Source organism: Notamacropus eugenii, chromosome 1 (genome assembly GCF_028372415.1).
Source record: "Notamacropus eugenii isolate mMacEug1 chromosome 1, mMacEug1.pri_v2, whole genome shotgun sequence".
NCBI lineage: Eukaryota > Metazoa > Chordata > Mammalia > Diprotodontia > Macropodidae > Notamacropus > Notamacropus eugenii.
Window position 1 is genome coordinate 685,503,784 of NC_092872.1, and position 26,377 is coordinate 685,530,160.

The following is a 26,377-nucleotide window of genomic DNA, read 5'->3' on the forward strand; positions in this document are numbered from 1 at the left end:
ACCGAGCACATAAGTAAATGCTTAATAAATGCATATTTACTTGACGTTGTACCATGGTCATCACTGACATAAAGTAATACCCAAAATGAGCATATCTGAAACGACAATTGCCAAAATGAGGAATAGCAACCCTGGTCCAAGCTAAAAGATAAATCATCTAGACAGATCATCCCTGTCTAGGAGATGGGGAAGAGGACTAGATTTAAGAATCCTTTTGTCGTATTCAAAAGGAACCTGCCATTGGAGGGATATTTTTGACAAATTTCTCCTCTTGTTTTCACGTGGGTGATACCATTCATAGAAAATATGAAATATCATCAATTGACAAGATGGGGTATGATGGCCTTTGTGCCCAACAGATGCCATCTCTTACTTTTGTTGTAATATTTATTACTCCTATCAATCTGTTGTTAATGCATCATAAAATATTGATATTAGCCAAGTACATTATGGTTATCAACTCACAAAATGAGTAGCATCTTGTTTATCTCACAGGTATCTGAAACCATCACTGTGTAAAAACAACTGTCATTATATGAGATATCTACAGACAAAAAATATTTTACACATAGTAGGTGTTTAACAAATGGTGATTGAGTAAGTGATTGAATGACAATATTTGTCAAAGTAAATGGAAATCTATATCAATAGTAGAAATGGAATTACTATGGCATTACTTTTTATTTACTGTCCTCTTTAGATTACTAAGAGCCTTAAAGGAAAGAAAAAAATGGGGCAAGGAGCATAAAAGAGCATTGCCACAGTGGATAGAGCACCAGACCTGGAGTCAGGAAGATTCATCTTCATGAGTTTAAATCTGGCCTCAGACACTTGTGAGCTGTGTGACCTTGGGCAAGTCACTCAATCCTATTTGCCTCAGTTTCTTCATCTATAAAATGAACTGCAGAAGGAAATGGAAAAGCTTTCCAGTGTCTCTGCCAAGGAAACCCCAAATGAGGTCATGAATAGTTAGACATGGAAGAAGAACAATAAATAAATGAACAGATAAATAGATGAATGAATGAATGAATGAATGAATGAATGAGTCTAAGTGGTCTGGGGCTGTGATTCTAGGCATATATTTGTGGAGAACATAAAATATTTCAAAAGAAAAAAAAAGACTTCAGAACAGTGAATCAAAAAAATCATAGACTTAGAAGGAAGCTTAGAGGTTATCTAGTCCAACTCTATCATTTTTCAAAAGAGGAAAGAGAACAAATGACTTACTAAAGGTCACACAAATAATAAAATTCCAAATTCTGTACCCAGATCTTCTCACTTCAAATCTGCCTTACTTTTCCATTGTACCATGCATCTTTCCCAACACAGAGTGACAACCAAAATGTTGGGCATAAGTGAAACCTTCAGATATAAAACATACTGTATTAGAGAAGTTTCCAAGACACTTAAGATATGTTACCTCATTGGATTCTCCATACAGAATGCTACTATTATCGTCAATTTACAGATGGGGAAACCAATGTTATTTTAAGTTAAGGAGCTTGCCTAGGGTTACAAAATTAATATGTGTCTATTGAGAGATTTGAACCCAGATTTTTGTGACTCCAATTCCAACACTCTAACCACTCTATCCTATCAGAACCTAAAATATTAAAACCTGAAACGTAAGAATATTAGAGCGGGAAGAGATTTTAGAACATAGAGTCTTCAGAAGACTTAAAGGGTATTTAATTTTTTAAGTCACAGGGATATGATATTATCATCAGAAAGGATAGTGGAGTAGAAATTAGCAAACCTGAATCCTAGACCTATCTAACTTACTTTATTAGTTATATGATCTTGAGAAATCACATAACTTCTCTGAACTTCAGCTTCTTTTTCTGTGAAGAAGTAAATACTGATAATAATTTGTTTTACCTTCTTAATGGGTAATATGAGGGTCAAAGAAATGCCAATGGTGAAAATACTTGGAAAAGGAAGTAACAGTATGCTAAACATTAGACTTGGGTTCTGGAGAGATATGTGCCAGTCTCCCCATGCCAGTTAGGCTGCCCCTTTGGGTGATGGAATTGCCACTGTTACATAAAGAATACACACACAAGTTTATATGTAATATATATACATATATACATAACATATATATATGTATGCACATACATACATACATAACCATATCTATACATATACACACTGAAGCTTTGTTCTAAGCTTAAAACTAGCAAGCTCGTACAGGGTCCCCATTTCATTCCTTATAACATTGGACCCTCTTTCAGACGGAAATACTGGAAAGAATAAATGAATAAGCAGGGTTAGATCTGCCCCAGTATGGAAAGAAAGGCATGGCCACTCCATAGTTTTGTTATTTTCTCTTCATTACTTTGTCCTTCCCCTCCACCCCCAAAGTACTCATGCCTCTGTTAACATCCCAGTAAGTGCAAGTCCCTATCTCTTTAATATGTCCAAAAGACCGTTTCCAAAAAGTCTCCCATTTTCAGAAAAAAAATGAAAACATTATTTTCTCTGACAAGTCACCCAGCACATTACTTCCTATCTTAGTTGCTTTTTATATTCCCTCTTAAATAAACAAATGTGGGTTTCTATGGTACTCTGTGGAATTCACTCTTTGTTCATTGAAACTGCAACATAATTATATTGGAAATGTGAAAAACAGTTCAGCAGGAAATCAAATGCTTGCTCAGTGTGGGTATTTTTATTTCCATAGTCACCCTGATAAGTGTGAGTGAAGAGATTTGGATACTGTGCCTAACATAAAACCTAATGATGGGGCTTATTTAAGCAAAAAAATACTTAAATAGAATTCTTTTCCTCAACACAGATTTTCTTTAGGGAGCACAGAGTTTCTTTTCTCAAAGCAAAATTGTGGAAACAAGGCAGCTAGCTGTCTTGATGCTGCCTAACCTGCTAGATAAGGTAAGGGAAGAATTCAATTCAGTCTTTCTTCTTTTAACCCATATTTAATTCCCAGGCCCCCCACACCCCCACCCCAGCCTGTAATTAAACTCATGTTTCCTGATTACAATATGCTGGCTGGTGAGGTGCACTTGAACACCATCCCAATGGTCTCCATCCAGCAGACTGATTTACCTCAGTGGGTGGCTGGTACAGTCAATTCACAATTGTATTCACTCATTAATTTTTCTTAATCTTATTTTTAGGACTGTGGGGGAGGGGGGATCAGAACTCTTGTTTCCGACAAGAGGAGAGCTCACACAGGCAAACTTGCTTCAACAGTAAAATCCATTTTCCTCACAGAAGTTGCAGAATCACAGTCAAAGTTAAAAGGGCCCTCAGTGATTCCTTAGTCCAACCTTTAGCCAAATCATGATTGAAATGAATCTCTCACAACATATCTGAGTGATCAGCTATTGCTTGAATAACTCCAGTGATGAGTAACTCATAAAATACTAAAACAACTCATCACATTTTTGTATAGCCCTAATTGTTCGGATTCTCCCAACCCTTATACTGAATCAAAATCTGCCCTCCTATTACTAACCCAAAAATTCATTTGCCCCCTAAAGCCAAGTAGAGCAAGTTAAATCCCTCTTTCCTAGGAAAAGTTTTCTAATATTTTAAAATTTGGACCATGTTCCCCATTATAGATTCTTTTCTCCATTTGCAGCATCCTTATTCTCTCATGCAAACTTTATAAGGCATTACAATTCTTGAAACCCTTCTCTGGAAAAGTGTCAGGTTAACCATGTATTTTTTTTTCTTAGAGTGCCACATGGGCACGGTAGTCCATGTGTGGTCTGACAAAGGCAGATGACAGCAAGACCAGTATATACTCAGAGAATTCCTTGATGTGGGCAGTTAATAAAAAAGATTGTCACTTTTATCAGAAGTTCAAAAATTGTTACAATGCCTATTTTTTATGTGGTAGCTATCAATAGATAAGCAAAGAAACATATCACAAAGTCTGCTTAGAAGTCAGGAAGACCTGTATTGAAATCCTGTAAATTCTGATACTAGTTGTGCCATGTTGGAAAAGTCATTGAACCTCTCTTCACTCCCTGATAATTCTCCAAAATTTTAAATTACATAGAATTAACAATCTACAAATATACACATTTGTATACTACATATGTACATACATATGCATATATACATGTGTATACACACATATTTTATATGTATATATATATATATACACACACGCATGCACACACATATATGTTTAAGCAGGTCACCTTACCTTTTGTTACCTTAGTTTCCTCATCTGCAAAATGGATTTAATAACACTTGCACTATCTGTCATAGCTGGCTGTTGTTTCAAGATGAAGCACTGAAGCGTCATTTTATGACTAGAGTAGGAAACTCATGCCAAGACATTTGAAGATGGCTTATCTATTGGTCTTAAGTAGGTTGGAGACCCTTAAAGTGTTTTTGTGGTTCGGAAGGTGAATGTTAGGAAGTCCCCTAAAAGTCCTTTTTCTTCAACTTCTGCAGAGCAGATGGAGCTGGTAGACATGAGAATGAGATTTGGGCTAGGAAAGACCTTTGAAAACTTAGGAAGAGCACCACCCCAATTTAACAGATGAAATAATAATATAGGTCTACAGAGCTAAAATGACTATTCCAAGGTCTCATAGATAAGCAACAGAGTCAGCATTTAGAGACAAGTCCCCTTACTCCAGCTCCAGTATTCTTTCATTGCAGGATTCTTTCCATTATACCACATTTCCCAAATTGGTAGAGTCAAAAGGAGACTCAGAGGATAGAACTGCAATCCAGAGAGGGAAATTGATCATCAAAAGTGAATAATGCAGGTGGTAAATAGCCAAGCTGAGATTCAGACCTTGATCTCCCCTCTCTTGGTTTAGGGTTTAAGTTACTGCATCAGAAGCCCAGGGTCATTTGTTTATGTATTAGGTATATGGTGACATGCTATTCTAGGTGGGCAAGAAAGGCCAGGAAATGTGGCAGTCACTAATGAGGGCACCTAGAAACAGCCCCATCATATCTGAGGCTCCTAAGTCATGAAAACTAGGTGGTGCAATGGATAGAGTACTAGTGCAGGAGTGAGGAGGACCTGAGTTCAAATGTCACCTCAGACACTTGACACTCACTAGCTGTGGGACCTTGGGCAAGTCACTTAACCCCAACTGCCTCATCCTGGATCATCTCCGGTCATCCTGATGAATATCTGGTCACTGGATTCAGATGGCTCTGGAGGAGAAGTGAGGCTGGTGACCTTCACAGCCCTCCCTCACTCAAAACAAAGTCAAGTGCAGTCATGTCATCATTTCTCTGATGGCATGGTCTTCCTCGGCAACGAAGGAAGAACACACACAAGTCATGAAAAGGTGATATAAGACTGAAGCTTTTCCAAATTTAAAAGTCCAGTAGAGGGGAAAACGATAACCTGACCCAGCATCGGCCAGAGTATGTGTTAGGAATGCCCAAGGATATACCACGGGGAAAGCAGAGGAAGGCAAGTGGGGAGTTGATAAAGTACAATAGACATTTTTTTTCATTTTTCACAGCTGTGCTTGGGATTACGGATTTCACTGAAAAGATGTGGTTTAAGTTTCTTTCTCCCTGGCTCTTTTGTAATTGGCTTCTGCTTGCTCAATACAGATCAGATCCAGTGATAAACTGGCTTGTTGGGTAATGAGGTGTGTGCTGGCATTATTCAGGGACTGTCTCTAGGAAGGTATGGGGAATAGAGGTTCCTCAATCAGAAGAAGCCTGACCCCTTGGGGAAAGAGAAGGAGGACTTCAGGTTTCTCTCTGAAGGCACCTTTCTAACAGCCTCTGACTCCCCAGGTTGTTTAGCATTCTGCGGGGATACTTTCCTGAGAGTACAGTCACTGCCCCACAATTTCCTAACAAGGAGAGGATGCTAGTCTCTGCCCCAGAAGTGCAACATTCAATCACTCAGGAAAGAATCGTTTTAAAACCCAAGTGTGTCTATCTGCCTGAGAGTTTTACTGAAGAGGAGAGTGAACCTTACTAAACTAAGGTTTCCTTCTGTTCCTCAATCCAATTCACACATTGATATAAAATGACAGCCATCAAATCCTTATTCAACCAATCAACAAGCTTTTATTAAGGGAAGAAAATAAGGATTTATTAAATATCTCCTATGTGCCAGGCACTGTGCTAAGCCTTTCACAAATATTTTGTCATTCGATGCTTACAGCAATCATGGGAGGTAGATTCTATTACAATTCCTATTTTACATTTGGGGAAACTGAGGCGGGCAGAAGTTAATCACCAAAGGGTCATGTCGCTTGTATCCAAGGCTGGATTTGAACTCAGTTCTCCTCACTCCAGGCTAAGTGTTCTATCCACTGAACCAGCTAACTGTAGACACTCTTGAGTTTTCATTCCTCCAATGTGGTGTAGAAATAAATGTAAAGTTAAGTACAGTGTGGTTTAAATCATGTTCCTCTCCTTCCACACTAAGGAATGTAACATCAGAAATGACCTTCTTGCCTTGTCAGTCTGTGTATCCAGCAGCGAAACACAGTTCATGGTGGTGTAATTTTTTTTTGCTTGTTTTGCTTTGTTTTTTAACTCTCTTATCTTCACTGTATTAAATAACTGCAGAACTTCAGAATTGGAAGAGACCTTGCAGGACATTTAAATCAGGCCATACTTCTACAGGAATCTCTTTTACAATAACCCCAACAAGTAGATGTAAAGTCTCCTCTTAAAGACCTCCAGGGAAATTCAGAACCTCCTAAGGCAGCTTATTCCATTTTTGAATAGCTTTCATTGTTTAGAAGCTTTTTCTTATATCATTGCGAATTCTGCCTTTGTCACCTTTCTGTCTTATAAACCACTATTAGAATATATGACTTCTTCTTCTCTGGATGAACAAAATGTTAGAATATATCCTGCTCTTCTCCAGAGGGCACAACTAGAAAGATTGGGTGGAATTTACAAAAAGGTACATTTCAGCTCAATCTGGGGCAAAGTTCACTAATTTAGCAGTGTTCAAGAATGAGTACCTCAGGAGACAGTTTGCTATCTATGAATGGAATGGCCGTCAATGGTGTAGTACATAGAGGGTCAGACTTAAAGTTAGGAAAACTTATGCTCACATCCTGCCTCCAACACTTACTAGCTAGCTCTCTGACCCTGGGTTTCTGTTTGCTCAACCGTAAAATAAAGAGATTGATGACCTCTAAGGTCTCTTGCAACTCTAAATCTGTGATATTACAATACTATAAATCAATCTTTTCAGGCAAGGGTTGGATGATGACAATGCACATGGCATGGAGGGGCTGCCAAATTCAGGTAAGAATTGAATAGGAGGACCTCTGAACTCCCTTTGAGCTCTGGGATTCTAGGATGAATCAAATCAATGAACCTTATACCACCAGGGCAGGGTGAAAGACACAGGATAGTCTTAGGGTGAAAAAAACAAACAAACAAGTTGTTAGAGGAACCTTCCTGGAACAACTACTTTCTGATTAATCTCATCCTAAAAGTATCTAGAAGGTAATCAGCTCCCTTGAAAATCCATGGCCCAGTTTACATGGTGAATTGAATACTAAGCATGAGTTATTAGCTCACACAAGTGGTATCTTTCTTTCCATGTAGTCTGGTTTGGATGAAAACAATAATTCTGTCATCCAGGCTGAATGCCAAGAGAAAAGATTCCTTGAGGGCTATCAAATTGGCATTTCCCTACTAGATTTAGCAGTAATTAACAAGAAAGCATTATTTGCAATAATGTGTTCAACGCACAGTAGTAGCCCACAGTAATGCATTATCTCTAACACAGGGGAGTTTAATTTAATGGTCAATTATGTGTCTCCTGTTTAGAAACTAATTCTGGTGACCAGTCATAGCTTGCTTTCTGTTAATGGCACCACCATGATTCCAGTCCTGCAGGCTCAAAATCTTGGAGTCTATTTGATTCTTCCAATTCCTTAACCATCTATAACCATACATTATATATATATTAAGTCAACCAAACATCAAATAGTAAGGATTCTTATTGTATCATGTTTCTTCTATCTGCTTCTCCCTTTCTATTCTCACTACCACCATCTAAATAATCTCCCTGCCTCTGTCTTTCCCACCTTCCATCCTCTCTCTTCACATCCAACAGACTCACCTAACTATACTCATCTCCGTCTCGCAGAAGCTCTTCATCAAAAGAAAAGAAAAGAACAATTCAGGCGTCATCTCCTAAATATGGTCTTTCCTGATATCCCTTCTCCTCTTATTAGACTCCCTTTCTAAAATTGCTTTGTTTTATTTAATAGATGCTTTGAATTTACCTACTTGTCTGCATGCAAAAGCCATTAAGTACCATGCAATCCCCAAGAGAGTGGGAACTATTTCATGTTTGTCCTTTTTATTCCCAGAGTCAGGTATGTGAGATATTTAATAGTTATTTGTTGAATTTTTTATTTTTATTGTCTTAGAGAGATGGAAATGACCCTAAAATCATCTGGTCCTATAGTACCATTTTATAGATGAGAAAACTGAAGCCCAGAGGAGATAAGTAAGTGACTTGCCCCAGCTAACTATTAACAGAGCTGATATTAGAACACAAAACTCCTGCTCCTAGCCCAATGTTTTATTTCCTTGCAATTGCCTCTATGAGATTATTCTTTCTACAGGCCAATTCTGGACATCCCAGACATCATAGCCCCTCAACAATTTATATAATAAAATTCAAGTTCTTTAGCCTGAAATTCAAAGCATTCCACAATCAGGCTCCGGGCTTTCTTGCTAGCCTTGTCTCTCACCAAATCCATGTAGTGGAACCCTCCACTGGAGCTAAGATCCTCTTCATGTATTAAGAATTTACCCTGAAAGAGTACTGCACATGAAAACTTGCTTCTGATCCTGCTTTGGCCTCTATTTAGTGCTGAGTTCTGGAACCAATCACCTTCCCTCTTATTTGAACCTCAGTTTCTTTGTCTTTAAAAAGAGAGGCTTGGATTAAATGATGTGCAAGGTACCTTCCAGCAGTAATACTCTAGAAGTCTCTGATTCTTATTTGTGTGTATTTTTGCTTATACTGTTTTCCCGTTGCAAAAAGCCTTTCCTCAATTTAACAACTCATTAAAGTTCAACAAACATTAGGTCCCTGTCATGTGCCAGGCACTATATCAGGTGGTGGAGGCATAAAAACAAATGTATATACACATAAATACTTACAAAAATATGCAAAGTCATACATATATATATATGTAGTGCGTGTGTTTTACACACACACGCACACACACAAACAAACAAAAAACCAATCCTTTGCTCCTGGGAATTTATATTCTAGAACAGGTAAAGCAAGAAATCCTCATAACCTACTTTGAAGCAGAAGAGAGCATTACCAAATAGAAGGGACAGAAACACATCTGGATAGCAAATGGTGCCTGAGCTAAGCTTTGCTAGAAAACAAAGACTGTGAGGCAGAAAGGAAAGAATATTTCAGGCATAGGCAAAAACAAACAAACAAACAAAAAACCCGGAAAACCAGAAAACTTCTACATAAAGACCTGAAGGAATCAAGCAGAAGGTGAAGTCCGTAGATAAGAAAGAAGGCCAACCTGGTTGGACTGTAGCATTCTCAGAGATGATAATAATGCCTAACATCCAAAAGTACTATTTAGTCTGGAAAGGTAGATGGGACCTATCTTTTAATCTTCCTAAATTCTCTTAATAACATTGCCTTCCTCTGTTATTTTTTTTCATATAGCTTGCTATGAATATATTTGTCTACTTGTTATCTTCTCCATTAGATTGTAAGCTCCACGAGAGTAGGAACTGTCTTTTGCCTCTTTTTATGTGCCCAGTGCTTTGCACAGTGCCTGGAATGTAGTGGGTGCTTAGCGTTCGCTGATTGATTGATGTGCTAGGGGCTTTATATGTCAAGAAAAGGAGCCTGTAACTTAAACTAAGGGCTATAGACCATCATTGCCACTTTTTAACAGAGTAGGGGAAAATCCCCAAGTTTTTCTGACTCCAGTTTAAATCTAACATTTCCCTTTGCAGCTAGAAATCATCTCTTTTCCTGATGAGCTATATTGTTAATTGCTTATGACATATATCTAAACCTTATTGCATACTACATTAATTGTATTTTCATGGACTTATGACTTATTCCACTCATACCGTAAACTTTATGAGGACAGGGATTATTCAGTTCATCTTGTATTCTCCCCTCATTGTCTAGCATAGTATCTGGCAGACATAAAGTGCTTAATAAATGCTCTTTTATAAAGTTAATTGCTTATTTGTCCAACTGCACTTTCAAAAATGAACATGGCAGCAAGGAGCCTGCATAATATTTCCCAATCCTATTATCTTCACATCTAAGATAAGATGCTTATAAGTAGTAAAATCATAATATTAAAATCCTGGTCATTCTATTCATATTAGGTCAATGGTAATTAAAATAGAACAAATGACTAAGAGTAGGAGTAATTTAAGGTGTGCATTGGGGGCTTAGGAAAAGTGGGTTACCTCCTTAGCAGCTCCATTAGGGATGTAACAACTTTAGAAGCCTAATCTACTGTTAACACATGTGCATCTAACTCCCAGTTGCAGTAATGAGATTTACACATTTACTGTGATGGCAGACTAGATCTATTACTGCTTAAGTACTTGGGGAATGCCTACAGTGCAACCATCTTAGCCTCTGTTAAGTGAATTTGACACAAGAGGATGAGCAACAGCTTCTCCATTCTCATTATGAGATAACAGATGAACTTTCCTAACATTTATTTTTTTAGCTTAATTTCATTTGTCTAAGCCTTTTGTCCGATGAGATGCCACTCATGAAGCAATTTCAACTCGTTCGTCGTAGAGTATATTCTCCATTTTCTTTATTTCCCTCCCTTTCTGGGGTGCTCTGTTACTTAGTGGGGTTTTAAATAATCACTCAATTCAAATATAATGTAGTTTCCCAAAATCATTTCCTTAGACCTCCTCTGAGATTTTGGAAAATAGATGTTATAAAATGACATCAGTAGTCAAAACAAGTCAAACCCTATTTACAAGTCATTTTAAATGCACTTTAGGTTTCCTCTTGCCTTTCGTTACTGATATCTGTGCTCTTTCCTTTAATGGCTTAGATCATGCATGGCTAATTCTGCATTTACATCCTTATCTAAAGATTTGTGCTGAGACTTGTTTGCCCTTTTCCAGTCAGGAATTAACGGTTATGTGAAGCATCACCTTATTCCTCTTTTGTAGGAAACTTGACTCACTGCTTCAGCATAGCTCTCTGACTGACAGAAGAATTTTCTGTTTCTCAAGTAATATAAGATATACCCTGGAATGGTATGGGGGTGGAGGGATGAGGGGTTGATGAAATATTTCCTCCAATAGAAGGACATCTTATGCTTCCCTCATTCCCTTCTCTGGACAATCTAGTTATGGAATTTTAATTATAAAACTTTTAGTGATTCCCCATAAAAAGTCACTTCCTTTAGAAGTTGTTAGATAAAACAAAAACAAGGTGTTGGGCGCCAGTTACCAAGAGATACATTTGAAAGGGAGCACCTTTCATTAAATCATGCTTTGGATAATTTGGGGAATCTACGATTTCATCCATATAGATCTTCTCCTCATAGAGGCAGAATGTGACCCCTCCTTTCCTGAGAAATCTCATCTAGGGACTGACTTCATTTGATCAATATCAGAAATGAAGCAAAATCGAATAGAAAGAATGGACAAACCCAGACACTTACTAATTTCAGTAGCTATGATCGTTATGTTGTGCCACATACTGGTCTCTCGGTCGAGGGGTGTTGCCAATGTTATCCTCCCATCTTCTGCATTAATGTTGAACTGTCTCTCAAGGTCAGTGTGCCGATCAATGGAAAACCTACAAAATGGACATCTTTGTAATCTACTTAAATATGTTTATATGAACTGTACATACTGTAGCAGGCTTTAAGTAATCCTCTGAGAACAATAGTTATGAAGCCAAATGAAGTGAGAGGCTTGGTGGCCTCATCATTTATAAGACGAAATGACTGACTGAGACTTAAGAAACTTAATAATTATTGTCCAAGGAGTAATTAGCTGTATACTCAACATGAAGGTCATAAAGTGCCATCAGGTTCAGTAGGTAGCATCTTTAAAAACGGATGCTGATGAAGAGTTAATTAGACAATCCATCAAGTTTATTGGACAGCTTATATAGTATTTCTTAGCAACTGCTAATGATTGTAGCACAGTACATGCAACCTTAAAGTAGGATGGGCCTCATGATTATTGATAAGCAGTCCTGGAAATAGATGCCTTGCCAAAGAACTTCTATTTATCAGAGAATGCCTTCCCCTCCCTTCCCCCAGAATATATGAATGTGTTTCTGCCTGTCCCTTGGGGCGGGGGGAGGGAAGTAACAAATGATTCCCCATTCACTAGTAAAAGATTTTAGAAAGTAAGAATTAATACCGTTCAATTCTAAAGCAGCATCCAGCTCAATCTAGCATCCTGGTGGGCCCTGCAGATTAACAAGAAATCTAGTCTTGGAACTAAAGTTTTCTGATTGAAAGTTAAATGTACTGAGAGTTCATAGAATCACAAACTCTGAGAAATCGATCATTTCTTTAAATGTTTAGTGGAATACAGCAGCCACTTCTGCAAGATCTCCACCTAGAAGAAATCAAGACTATTTGAAGACCTCTAGAAATGGGGAACTCACTACCTTCCAAGTCAATTTAGCAACTATTTAGACAATTGTAAATGTTAGAAGATTTTGCTTTATAGCCATCTAAAATCTACTTCTCTATACCTTTCACCAGTGGCTTCTGGTTGTATACTGTCTAGTTCCTCTTCCACAGGACAAACCTTAAAATATTTGAACGCAGTTATCTTGCACTCCCCTAAGGCTAAATAACCCGCTCCCTTGATTCTTACGTGTCTTAATCTATAGCCATATCACCATACTCATTGCACACTTCTGAACATCTTTCAGCTTCACAAAGTACCATCCATAAGTGAAAATAAAATCTAACGCTACTCTCTAAGGACCCTCAGTGTCTCTCTTTTGTCTCTAGGATAAAACAACAAAGTCTTCAACTTGAGATTTAAAGCCCTTCCTAGTCTGGTTCTAGAACACCTTTCTAGATTTATCTCACAATGTTCTCCTACACACACATGATATTGGAACCAAACTAGGATACTTATTATTCCCTAGAAATCAGCATTTTATTACCAGCCTCTATCCTCTCTACACAAACTGTAGAGTACACTCCCTCCCCTTCCCCACCTCATAGAACACTTAGCAATCTTTAAGTCTCAGCTCTTATGACAGTTCCCATTGGATATGTTTTGTTTTCCTGATCCCAGGTAGAAATGTTTTCTCTTCTTCAAATTATCAAGACATATAGAGATAGATACATGTTGTATGTCTGACAATACCTACATTTCTATCACATTTTAAAAATATTTTTTACAACTTATGTCCCCAAACTAATATGCCAGTCGCTAGAGGACAGGAATTTTTGTTTATCTTGCATTCAGAGAGTCTACTGTAGCGCTTTATACATAGTCGGTACTTAATAAATGCGAGGTGGATGGATAGGTCTTTGTGGGGATTAAATAAGGGAAAACTTGTAAAGAGCTTAGCACCATGCCTGACACAAGTAGGCACTTAATGCAACTGTGTTTCCTTCTTTTCTCCCTTTCCCCCCTCCTTTCTTTTTTCTTTCCCTCTCTCCTTCTCTCCCTCTTTTCCTCCCTTCTGTTTCACACCTCCCTCCCTTCTTTTCTTTTTCTTTCTTCATCTTACCTCATTTACTTCTTTCCTTCCTTTGCTCCTTTCTCCCTTCCTTCTCTTTTTTCTTTCCTTTCTTTCTCTCTTCCTTCCTTCTTTCTTTCCTTCCTCCCTTATCTTACTGCACCTGAGATGGTTTACTTAATTTTGAGGGGGCCACCATATCCCACCATTGCCCTTTAATAGGTATACAATCTTTTGGTGAGTTTTTCTGAGGTCTCCTTTTTCAGGAAGTCACTTATGAATGTACTCATTCACAAGAAAATGTAACAGAGAAATTAAACTTTCCAATTTGTTGACAATGTATCCATTAAGAGAGCTCAGACACTGATTTGCAACAACATTTGCAGAAGTTTATACAATCCCACTGAGAAGTTATATGGAAGTCTATAAAGGGCTTTTTCTTGGCCACTCAAGTCAATAAAGAGATGCGTTCACAGTGTGTTCAGCAATTCCTAAACATGATGGGATGAATTATGAATAATTTCAGATTAAATTACTTCTCTTCCAGAGAAGGGGAGGAGGAAAGACTTTCCCCAAAAGAATGGCAAGTTGTTAGGACAGACATGGTTCCTGGGGAGGACTAGGCAACAGAGCTGTATATTTTCCTGACAAAGCACACATTAGTACAGCACTGAGGGTGACTACTGCAGAGCAAAGATAGGTGTGGAGGATCATCATTCTTTCCCACCTCATGCATCATTAATACAACTGGAGCCAATTTTGGAATCTGATTTGTTTTATTTTATTTTTTTTTTGCTACAGTACTGATACCATAAAGAGAATAAGATGCATGTTCATATATATATGCATAGACACAGAGGGCAATTTCCCAAATGCCATAAGGATCTGAGGATGGCATTAGAAGCACCATATATTAATTCTAAATCCACAACTTTGTATTAAGAAATTTTATTAACTATCGTTTCCTCTAACAATTTCATCATTCATTCTATTATCTATCTCTCTTTGCACCTATCATCTATCTTTGTAACTTGATGTGTTTATTTCTCTACATTCATGCCTATCATCTATATACATATCATCTATCTATATTTGTAATTCTTATCTATTTTTGAACCTATTATCTATCTTTATGTATCATCTGTCTATCCATCTATGTCTATCTTTGCATGTATCATCTATCTTTGTACTTATTATCTATCTATTTTCTATCTATCATCTATGTCGATGTCTATTTGTTCGAATATTTTGTAGAAAAATGTCTGGATTTAAAGACAAGATGGGGACAAATTGTTAAAACAGTAGCAATGGCAACACCTCCCCTTGATTTGCCTTTTCTGATGACAGAGAGGCAGCGTAAAGTAGTGAATGAAAAACAACCGCAGAGACAGGAAAACCTGGGTTCAGTTCAGTGTCTGACACATTCTGATCATGTGATCTGGGGCAAGTTGTTTGCTCTTAATGCCCCAGGCAACTCTTTGAGACTCTAAGTTACAGAGAGGGTGTTGATTTTCTTTGGCAAGGCAGTTTTCTCATCAGATTTCCCATTATCATAGGTCCAGCTCCCATCCCCTTAAAGGCTCCAAAGCACTTCACTGTGAGGAAGAGGATGATGCTGATACTCATTAACATAGCTCACATTCCTTCCAAGTGCTAAGGTTTACAAAGTGTTTTCTTTATGAAAGCTCCAAAGGTAGTGAAGCATTTTAGAGAGAAGGAAATTGGGAGGTCCTGAGAGGTTGTCACCTACATAAGAAGTCACACAAAAAAAGAACCACATTTTTTCATTCCTACGTCTAACGTTCTTTCATTTCACCACACTTCTTATTATATAATAATGATATTGTCATTAATTACAATTAGTTATAATAATATAATAATTAATTGAGTGATTATCATCATTATTATTATATTAATCAATGAAAAATCATTTTTTCACTGACTACTCCGTGCTCAGCATTGTGCCAAGAATTGTGGTTACAAATACCAAAAAAGCAAAATAGTCCTGTCTTCAAAGAGTTTTCACTCTAATTAGCAGAGGCAACATGTATCAGTAAATGAAGGTCAAGGAGACAGTTTTATCTGAGAAATCTCAGGACTATTGACTGAAAACTAAGGGTAATTTATTACCATGTCCTCTCTAGGAATTATATAGTTGATGGGATAACTCTGCCCAGAGTTAGAGGTGAGATGAGGATGGGGCAGGAGGATGGTAAGTGGGGAAGAAAGAAATGGAGTCAGCATAGCACAGAGAGGAATAGAAAACAGCATGCTAGGGTCTGTGTCTGGTCTGGTCAACCCCAAGGAATGTTTCTGAGTCAGAGCTGGATTGCTGCATTGGAGATTAGAAGAATGAGATGATGGGACTAATAACAAGTCAAGTAAAGAAGTATTTATTAAGTACCTACTACAAGCCAGGTCAGGCAGCAGATAGAGTACAGGACTTGGAGTCAGAGAGACCCATCTTCCTGACCTCAAATCTTGCCTCAGACGCTTTTTAGCTGTATAATCCTGGATAAGTCACTTAACCCTGTTTTTCTCAGTTTCCTCATCTGCAAAAAAAACTGGAGAAGAAAATGGCAAACCACTCCAGCATCTCTGCCAAGAAAACATCAGATGGGGTCATAAAGACTCAATGACAACAAATATGCCAGGCATTGTACTAAGCGCTAGAGATACAAAGAAAGAGGGGAAAAAATAACAACATACTTGCATCGTGGCTTACAGTTTACAAAGTGTTTTATTTGACCCTGGCTTGTACTTGGCACTGCACATGACCATGCTTAATCATGTTTGCTCTCTGTCCAGATCTTTAAAATGGCAGTAAACATGTATTGTTTCCCTTATAGGATTGTTGTGAGGAAAGCAGTGTGTAAATTTAAAGTATAGCATCAGATGAGCTGTTACAATCATCATCATTATTATTTGTAAGAATAATTCCCCTGTAATAACCTATTCCAATGCCTCGCCATGTTGTGGAGGGTACCCAGAGCTCTCACATGCATATCTAGCTAAATACAAGCTCTGGTGGGTGCTCTCAAATCAGTAAGTTTACCAGGATATCCTAGGGTTACTCTTCTAGACTTTGTCATAGATAAATTTAAGAGGATATTTCTATAGGATTAGTATGGATGGCACTTCTCACTTAAGCTTTCAGAATTATTGACATATAGTTAGCCAATAATATAGTATCTGCCAGGCAAAAATATGAATTCTTGAAATAGTTATCACAGATTCTTGCAATAACCCTGTGATACCAGTCTTTACAGATGAAAAAAATGATTATCTATTTACATTACTTCATTATCACCAATTCAATGAAATTTTTGCTTTTCCTTGACAGAGAGACAATTTAAATGTATAAACAAGTAGGGAAGGGACATGACATATTGGTTTTAATTGCCCCCCCTCCATGGATTTAACAGAAGCAGGTATATTTTTCTTATTTTTTCAAGTACCAATTCATGACAGATTTTATGGGTTGAGTCATAAGAATTTATAAATTCAGCTATAAATATATCCCTTTAGTAAGATCAGAGGTAAGGATGTCAAAATATTATTAGATTATACAACAAAATGAACTTGAAGGAAAAAGCAGTCCATTTAAAATTTAGCTTAAAGTCTAGCTCAACTGTTTGGAGAAGCCCCTAGTTGCTTGTAGAAAATGCACACAAGGTCATGCCTAATAACCCTTGTGTTAATAATTGCAGAAGATAGCACAGCATCCAGAATTGGAGAAGAGATTACAGTCAACATTTTATAGGAAGTCTTCTCCTCTCCCCTCCCTTAGAATGATTAACAAAGTGGTAAACAAGAGGTTTTGTATAATGTAGGGAAAAGAACCCTAAATGTTGCTAGCAGAGTTAGGTATAAATGAAGTTCCAGTTCTGCGCTTAATCCCTGCATGGCCTTGTCCTTTGTCTTTCAGAGGCCTAGTTTCCTATATATATTATATAGGAATCATCAAACCTGGTACCTTTCTCAGGGTTACTCAAGGATCATATCTGATCAGCTAGGTAAAGTGTTTGTGTAAATAAGTGTCATCTATCATTGTCATTTCAAACTTTGAGATTATTACCATTGCCTCTGCTACCCCAACATTCAATAAATGCCAGGGGCTCCCAATTGACTTCAATATCATATATAAGATCTTGTTTAGAAATTAAAGCTTTTCCCTAAACAACCTGTCCCTTTCCTACCCTTTCAATCTTCTTACATCTCATTCCCTTCTACATATCTTATGGTCCAGTAACCCAGGTTTTCTTGATGTTCACTCCATTAAATATTCCATGATGGACTCTATGTCTTTTCACTGGCAGTCCCCCATTTCTGGAATGTTCTCTGTCCTCATCTCTTCCTACTTTGAGTTTCTTTCAAGACTGGTTTCCTTCAAGACTCAAGCAGACTAATCTCTGAAGGGTCTTTTCCTCTCCCTCCCAAGTCTGCTGATGTCTTCTCTCTGAAATTGGATCTTTTATATTATGCATGCATGTATATATGCACATACATAGTCATTTTCATGTCATTTACCCCCATTAGGCTGTAAGGTCCTTGGAGTCAAAAACTTCTTTCCACTTTCTTTATATTCCTAATGTCGCAATGCAGGTACACAGTAAGCTTAATAAATGATTACTGATAAGACCTTTTATTTCATCTGTAAATCGGAAGTGAAAACCTTATCCATGCTGATGAAGATCTGCAAATCATCTTTAATCTGTACTAATAATAATAGGTATGTAATAATTTACACATATAATCTCATGTGATCCTCACAACCCCGTGAAGTAAGCAATATTACTTTTCTCCATTTTGCAGATGAGGAAACTGAACCTTAGAGAGGCTAATTGCCATGCTCAGAGTCGCACAGCTGGTAAGAATCTTCTGCATTCTAGGTCCAACATTTTGTCACCAGGTAAGGACCACACTTTTAAAGGGCTGCTTGAAGCAGTTAATACTTAAACGGGTTGCCCATGGCCACCTGGACCGTGTGTTTCAGATTCAACTTGAACACTGATTTTCCTGACTCTTAAACTGACCCCACAATCTATTACACCATGCTGCCTCTGCAAATTATACATGGAGAAAATGGACTTCTTTGATTATGTTAAATATTAATGCACTCTAGAAAATGTACACTAAGGTTGACGAGATTCTTTAAAAAGCTGAATTGCAGGGCTTGTGGCATTCACTGAAATCCAATATTCACATTTGCATAATTTGTATTTTCTCATAATTTACCCCATGTTTTCTTACACGTAATACATGGCCTGTGTCAAACCATAGGGAACAACTTAGACTTCAGGCCATGCAAATCATATGGATTTCTCGAGTGTACTTTGTAAATCCCTCCAAGGTGCCGTGAAATTAACACGTGAAAGAGTCTAAGTGTTAGTGCCTTGTTTAGATATATGATTACCCTAAAGCTACCCTGTAGACTAGACTATGTATAGAGACTCTTACTACAAAAATAAGTGACAAATTTGCAATCTGTCTGCATGAGAGCTTGATCCAAAGAGGTAGATTTCAATCCTTCTATAACTTAATAAATGAGTGCTAAGAAATTCCAGAAACAAACAGAAGTTAAGTGACTTTCCCAGGGTCCCACATCTACTAAGCAGAAGCAGAATTTGATTCCAGGTCTACCTTACACAAAGACTATTTCTTTATTCATTAAACATAGCTACTTCACAGATTTTAAATAATTCATAGTTAATACCTTCAAATAAGAAAGCAGTTTATAGATGGCAGAGTACAGGCAAAGACCCAGATCAATTTTCACAATATTTCCTTCAAAATAATTTTAAAATATTGCCTTAAATCAAATTTTGGAATGGCAGAGCCAACAAAAGGTCAGAGGGAGACATTTTTCCAGCATGAGACAATTTAGAAGGTCCATAGGAGAGATCTGTAATACTGAAGTATAGCATAGGCGTGGAGCAAGGTGGAAGCACCAGTCAGTAGTGGGCCTAGAGGCAGCCAGGACAGTAGCAGCAGCAGTAGTAGCATCTTTAGACACTCTCAGCTGAGGTAGAGTAAGAGGGCCAGACAACAGATCAGAAAGAGATTACAAGGAACCCTTTATTGGCACCAGTTGCATCTTGCACTTTTTGGTAACTCTGTTATCCTTTAGTAGTTCTGGGGAGCACCTGCACCCAGGATGGAAAGGAGTGCTTGTGATCAGTCAGAAGGGAGCAGGGACCCTGGTCACAGTTATAGGGAGAAGGGGAGCACTAGTACTTTCAGCTACATGGGAGCAGGGGTCCTTCTGAATAAAGACCAGAGTGCAGACCAAGAAAGCAGTAATCACACTTCTCCCAGGATAATTCCTTGGAACCAACAAAAAGCTTGTAAACCCCCCAAACTAGCTCTGAATACAGACCGAAACTTGACACAATACCTTCCAATCCCCAGGTGAGCAAAGCCCAACTTAACATAAAATTCAAAGTGAAGAAATAGGCTAGGAAAATGAGTAAGCAATAACAACAAAGAACTTGACCATAAAAAGCCACTGTGGTGGCTGGGAAGACGAAGACACAAACTTAGAAGACAACCATGTGAAAATAGCTACAGGCAAAATCTCCAAGAAAAATGGTATTTAAAACCAAGCCCAATAAGAATTAAAGAGATTGGAGTACTAGAGGAAGAAAATGGAAAAAAAAATGAGAGTGATGCAAGAAAATTATGAAAAGAAAATTGACAACTTGGTAAAGGAGGTACAAAAACATCAAAAAAAATCACCTTAAAAATTAGAGTTGGTCTAACATTAAAAGAGACATAAAAATTTACTGAAGAAAAGAAGTACTTAAAAAGCAGAATTGGCCAAATGGAAAAAGAAGTATAAAAGCTCAATGAAGAAAATCATTGATTAAAAATTCACATTGGGCAAGTGGAAGTCATGAAACTTCAAAGAAGCCAAAAAAAACTGGAGAAAAAAAATAAAAGAAACAGAAAATGTGAAAGATATCATTAGAAAAATAAATCAGGGCATTACATTAAGAATTATTGAAATATACCTGAAAGTCATGATTTGTCAAGAAATTATCAGGGAAAACTTCCCTAATATCTTAGATCCAGAGAATAAAACAGAAATTGAGAGAATCCATCAGTCACCACCTGAAAGGGATCCCTAAATTAAAACTCCCAGGAATATTAAGGCCAAATTCCAGAGTTCATAGGTCAAAGAGAAAATACAGCAAGCAGCCAGGGAAAAAAATCAAATATCATGGAGTAACAGTAAAGATCACACAAGATTTAGCAACTTTCACATCAAAGGAATGGAGGACTTGGAATATGGAATTCCAGAAGAAGGACCTATGATTACAACAAAGAATAGCCTAGTCAGGAAAACTGAGTATAATCTTTCAGTCAGAAAAGTATATATTTAAAGAGATAGAAGACTCCCAAGCATTTCTGATGAAAAGACCAGAGCTAAATAGAAAAATCTGACATTCAAACAGAAGACTCAAGAGAAGCATAAAAATATAAACATGGAAGAGTACACATGAAGAACTCAATGAAGTTTAATTGTTTATATTCCTACATGGGAAGGTGTTACATGTAACTTCTGGGAATTTTATTATTATTAGGTCAGAAAGAAGGAGTTTCTATTTCTATGGTTAAAGGGCATGAGCGTGAGTCAGTTATGTAGGGATTATCTCCAAAAGAGTAATATAGTGATGAGAAAGAGGGATGCACTGGAAGAAGGGGGAAGGGAGAAATAAAAGGGGTAAATTTTCTCATAGAAGGGAGGCATGAAAGGAAAAGCTTTTCTGTTCAGTCATCTCAATCACGTTCAACTTTTTGTGACCCCATTTGGGGTTTTCTTGGCAAAGCTACTGGAGTGATTTTCCATTTCCTTCTTCAGTTCATTTTATAGATGAGGAAACAGAGGCAAACAAGGTTAAGTGACTTGCCCAGGGTCACACAGCTAGTAAGTGTCTGAGGTCCAGCAGTCTATTCACTGAACCACCTTACTGCCTTGTTAAGAAGCTTTTACAGTAGAGCTTTTATACTGGAGAAGGAAAGGGGAGGGGGGTGGCAGGCAATATTTGAACCTCACTCTTATCAGAATTGCTTCAAAGAGAGAAGAATATATATATATATATATATATATATATATATATATATATATATATACATACATACACACACACACAGAGTTGTATCGACACATAAACTAGTTGTGTGTACACATATACATTAGTTGGGTATAGAACTTTATTTCACCTAATAGGATAAAAGGAGGGAAAAAGTTAAGATATATTTCAGGGTAGGGGGGATGAGTAAAAGGAGGGCAGTTTGGGCATGGCAGTGGTCAGAAGGGAGACAGACTTTTGAAAAAGGACAGGATAAAAAAAAGAGATGATAAAGAGAGGAAAATGGTATAGAGAGACATTCAGTCAGTGATCATAATTGTGAATGTGAATGAGATGAGCTAAGTCATAGAATGGAAAGGGACAACAGAATTTATTGGAAACCAGAAACCAACAATATGTACACAAGAGACACTCTTGGGACAGAAAGACATACGAAGTTGAAATGAAGGGCTACTTCAGATGAAATGAACAGGGCAGGTACGGAAATTATTATCTCAGACAAAGCAAAGGCAAAATTAGACCTAATTAAAAGAGGTAACAAGGGAAATTACATTTTACTGAAAGGTACCATAGACAATAAAGTAATATCAAATCATTTTATAGCCAGTTTCTCTGATAAAGGTCTCATATCTTAAATATATAGGGAACTGAGTGAAATCCATGAAAAATAAGAGCCATTTCTCAATTGATAGATGGTCAAAAGATATGAATGAGCAGCTTTCAGAAGAAGAAATAAGAACTACCTAAATCATACAAAAAATTGTTCTAAATCACTATTGATTAGAGAAATGTAGATTAAAATTACTCACATCTATCAGAAATGACAATTGCTGGAGGGATTGAGGGAAAATAGGTACATTAATGAATTTTTGGTGTAGAATACTAATCATTCTGGAGAATAATCTGGAACTATGCCCAAAGAGCTATAAAACTGTGCATATCCTTTGACCCAGCCACAGTCACTTCTACGTCTATATCCCAAAGAAATCAAAGAAAAAGAGGAAAAGACCTTTGTGTACAAAAATATTTGTAGCAGTTCTTTTTGTGATGGCAAAGAATTGTAAATTGAGGTCATGCTTATCAAGCTGTGGCATACGATTGGGGTAGAGTATTATTGTATTATAAGAAATGATGAGGAGGTGGTTTTAGGAAAAAAAAAACAAAAAAAAAAACCATGGCAAAACCTATATGAACTGAAGCAAAATGAAATGAGAAGAACTAGATCATTGTGCGCAGTAATAGCAATGCTGTAAGAATGATGGACTGTGAAAGACTTGACTACTCTGATCAATATAGAGATCCAAGGCAATTCCAAAAGTCTCATGATAAAAATTAATATCTACCACTAGGGAGTGAATTGATAAATTTTGAATACAAATTGAAGTATAAATTTCTCACTTTCTTTAATTTTTTTATTACTTCTTTTGTGATACAGTTAATATGGAAATATGTTTTACATGATTTCACATGTATAATGGATATATTATTTGCCTTCTCTGTGAGTAGGGGAGGAATGAAGGGGAAAGAGAGAATGTGGAATTTTTTTTTTAAAGTTAAAATAGTGTATTTTTAAAATAAGGCAGTTTATAACATTATACTCCTTCAGAGGGCTCTAAGTGATGTGTGGTCTTAACAAAGAACTCAGTGGCAATTTTATAATAGGGCTATACAATTCTGTTGCTATTAAAACAAGACTACAATTTTTAATGACTTAATTTCCCCTCTTGCCTATATCTGTTATCTTTCTTACATTATGTATGTATGTTGTACATATATACACATATGTGCGTATACATTTAAGTGTATGTGCACATATGCCGATAAAAAATATGTACACAAATATATCTCCAAATACATAAATGTGTACTGCATATACAGACATGCAGAAATACACATAAGGGTTTCTTAGTAGCCCACTGTGTTTGGATGTTTGTGTGTAAGAAGCAAAAATATATTAATTTTTATTGACATGACATTTTCTAAGTCTGTTGATTGCATAGCTAAAAGATTTCCTGACCTCAAAAAGTTTTCACTTTCTCCAAATTGTGAGCAAAGAAAGGGAAGACAGATTTTTCAAATCGCTAAACAAATATTTACCAGAATAATCATGATTAATCACATGTGTATATTGCTGTAGAGTTTACAGAGAATTCCTCACCACAATCCTATTTGTGTGTAGTATAAAAATTATCTCTAATTTATAGACCAGTCAGGTGAAGTTAGAGTGAAGTGTCTTGGCCAAAGTCTCATGGTTAAGAAAGGAGAGAGGGAGACCAATTCTGAATCCAATGCTCTTTTCACTGACTTCCCCTTTTTACCACCTGCGTGACCAGAGGTAAGAAAGACCCTTTACCTCTCTGAGCAACCTATTCTTCATCTCTAAAGTGAGCAATTAGACTGAATGATCATAAAATCCTTTCTTATATTAAGCCTTCCAAGGCATGTTTCAAAATCAGATTTCAGAGCCAGGTTGTTGTTAGGGAGTTACACAGAACTTTATTCCTTGGCTAAATGTATGGTTCTTATGCAGAACAGAATCTCTTTGCTTTGAAAGCATCTGGATAACAGGTTAACTTATAAGTAGCATGGTATAGAGGTAGAGAGTTGAACTTGTGATAAGAATATTTTGCTTTCACCTATAAATTCCCCAAGCAATTCTTGAAGATTGCAAGTTACAAATTACAGAGCTGAAGAGCTGGGGGGGGAGTGAGAGGAGGAGAGGGTTTTCACACTGGGAGTTCCCTGACTCATAAAAAGGATTCTTTCTTTTAAAAATATAGCAATGAAATAGGTTTATAAAACATCTCTCAAGAATCCACCATCTTGTAAATGTCACCTCCATCCTCCACAAAGGTTCTTTTTTGGTATATCATTCCATTGGGCAGTGTTCTATACTATCCTACTGTGAATAAAAAGACAGAAACAAACCAAACTTTACCAAGTCTGATTTAGGTAACATGCTATTGTCTGCACTTTCATTCTTTGAATTTTTCTAGTTTGCTTTTTGTACAGTCTAAATGTGTCTAAGAAACATAGCATCCTGAAAGACAGAAGATTTTATTTCCAATCTTTTTGTAACTTTAAAAACAAACAAAAAAGTTCACTGTGAATTCTAAATCCTTTCTGGTGTTGTTTATTTGCGTCTGACACTCTTTCACCTCATTTGGGGATTTTCTTGGCAAAGATACTGGAATGATTTGCCATTTCTTTTTTTAACTCATTTTACACATGAAGAACGGAGGGAAACAAGCTAACGTGACTTGACCAGGGTCACACAACTACGTGACTGAGGTAGGATTTGAGCTAAAGAGATGAGTCGTCCTGATTTCAGACCTGCTCCTCTAATCCACTGTGCCATCTAGCTGTCCCCAAAGTATTACACTCACACACAAACACACTCACACGTATCTTGGGTTAACTCTTCAAATATTTTCCGTTCTTTCTTCCTTTTTATATTATGATCCCTTTGTCATTCTAGTGAAACCAATGGATCACTTTCTCAGAAGAATTTTCTTTTAAATGCATGAAATAAAATACAAAAGATTACAAAGGAAACCAATGATAAAGGACTACAGTATTTAAATATTTTTAAAAATGCATAAACCCCAAGTTAAGAACTTTTCTTTCTAATTGTCCAGCTTCTGAACCACACTTTCTGTGACACCTTGGGTAAGTCACTTAACCTTTTTTAAAGTTTCAGACAGTTCTCTAGAAATATAAGTTGAAGAAAAAGGAACACCCTGTACTGGTTGGGGAGTGTCTACATCTTGGAGTTCCCTATATTGGCAAAATGTGTTAAATGGTTCAACGTTAGAAATAGATACAATTATATTAGTGAAAAATGACAATAAAGGTTGTGCATTATCATGTCCTGTGCTCATGCTCCCTATGAACTTTCCATCTAACTTACAGCTAAAATCTCCTACAGATGTTGTTCTCCTTCTTTTAGAATGTGAGCTCCATCCTGGAGAGCGATGACTGACTCTGATTTTCTGTTCATATCGCCAATGCTTTGAATTCATTTATCCATTCATTCTTTCATGACAGGTCCATTCCTTATCCCTATCCTCTCATTCAATTTTAACTGAAATGACAAAATTCTATAGTAAAGAATAAAATCTCAGATTGTTCCAGTGACTTGACCAAGGTCACAGATCAACTAAGAGATAGAGGTGGGAAAGCAGGGCATTCTTAGTTTTCCAGTGTTTTCTATAGCATTTTGTCTCCGTTAGTTATATTTGTCACTGGAAAAAAAACAAAAAACTCCCGTATTGGGGATGGCAGAAATGTATTTCAATATTTTACTATGCACAACAAGATTTAGACCTCAAAGTGACCTTTGAGATTGTCTGATCCAACTCCCTCATTTGACAGATGAGGAAACTGAGAACCTAAAATGAGGTGACTCATCTAATGCCATCTCTAATTTTATACAGATAGTAACTTGAAGAAAAGGGACTCAAGCCCAGTTCTGCTAAATTTAAATTCAGTACTCTTACAATATATCACATTTGTGCTCTCTTTTCTCTGTACTTGACACAGTTCTTGTCTCCTGCCATTCCTGCCCTCCTATAAATTTTGAAGTCATCATTGCCCTTCGGTGACTCTACCTGTCAGAAGCAAGCTCCACTATGGCCCC

At 37.1% G+C, this 26,377-nt stretch overlaps 1 protein-coding gene across 2 annotated transcripts in view; it reads right to left on the reverse strand.

The window, feature by feature from the left end:
• Nucleotides 1-26,377, reverse strand: part of CDH8 (cadherin 8) — a 513,100-nt gene that overhangs the window by 168,883 nt on the left and 317,840 nt on the right. For both annotated transcript variants that reach the window (XR_011972824.1, XM_072635913.1), the window contains exon 8: nucleotides 11,643-11,779. Coding sequence is in view for 1 of the 2 variants with exons in the window: in XM_072635913.1 (XP_072492014.1) it covers nucleotides 11,643-11,779 (137 nt within the window). In the remaining variant the exon portion in view is untranslated. The remainder of the gene's footprint in view (nucleotides 1-11,642; nucleotides 11,780-26,377) is intronic.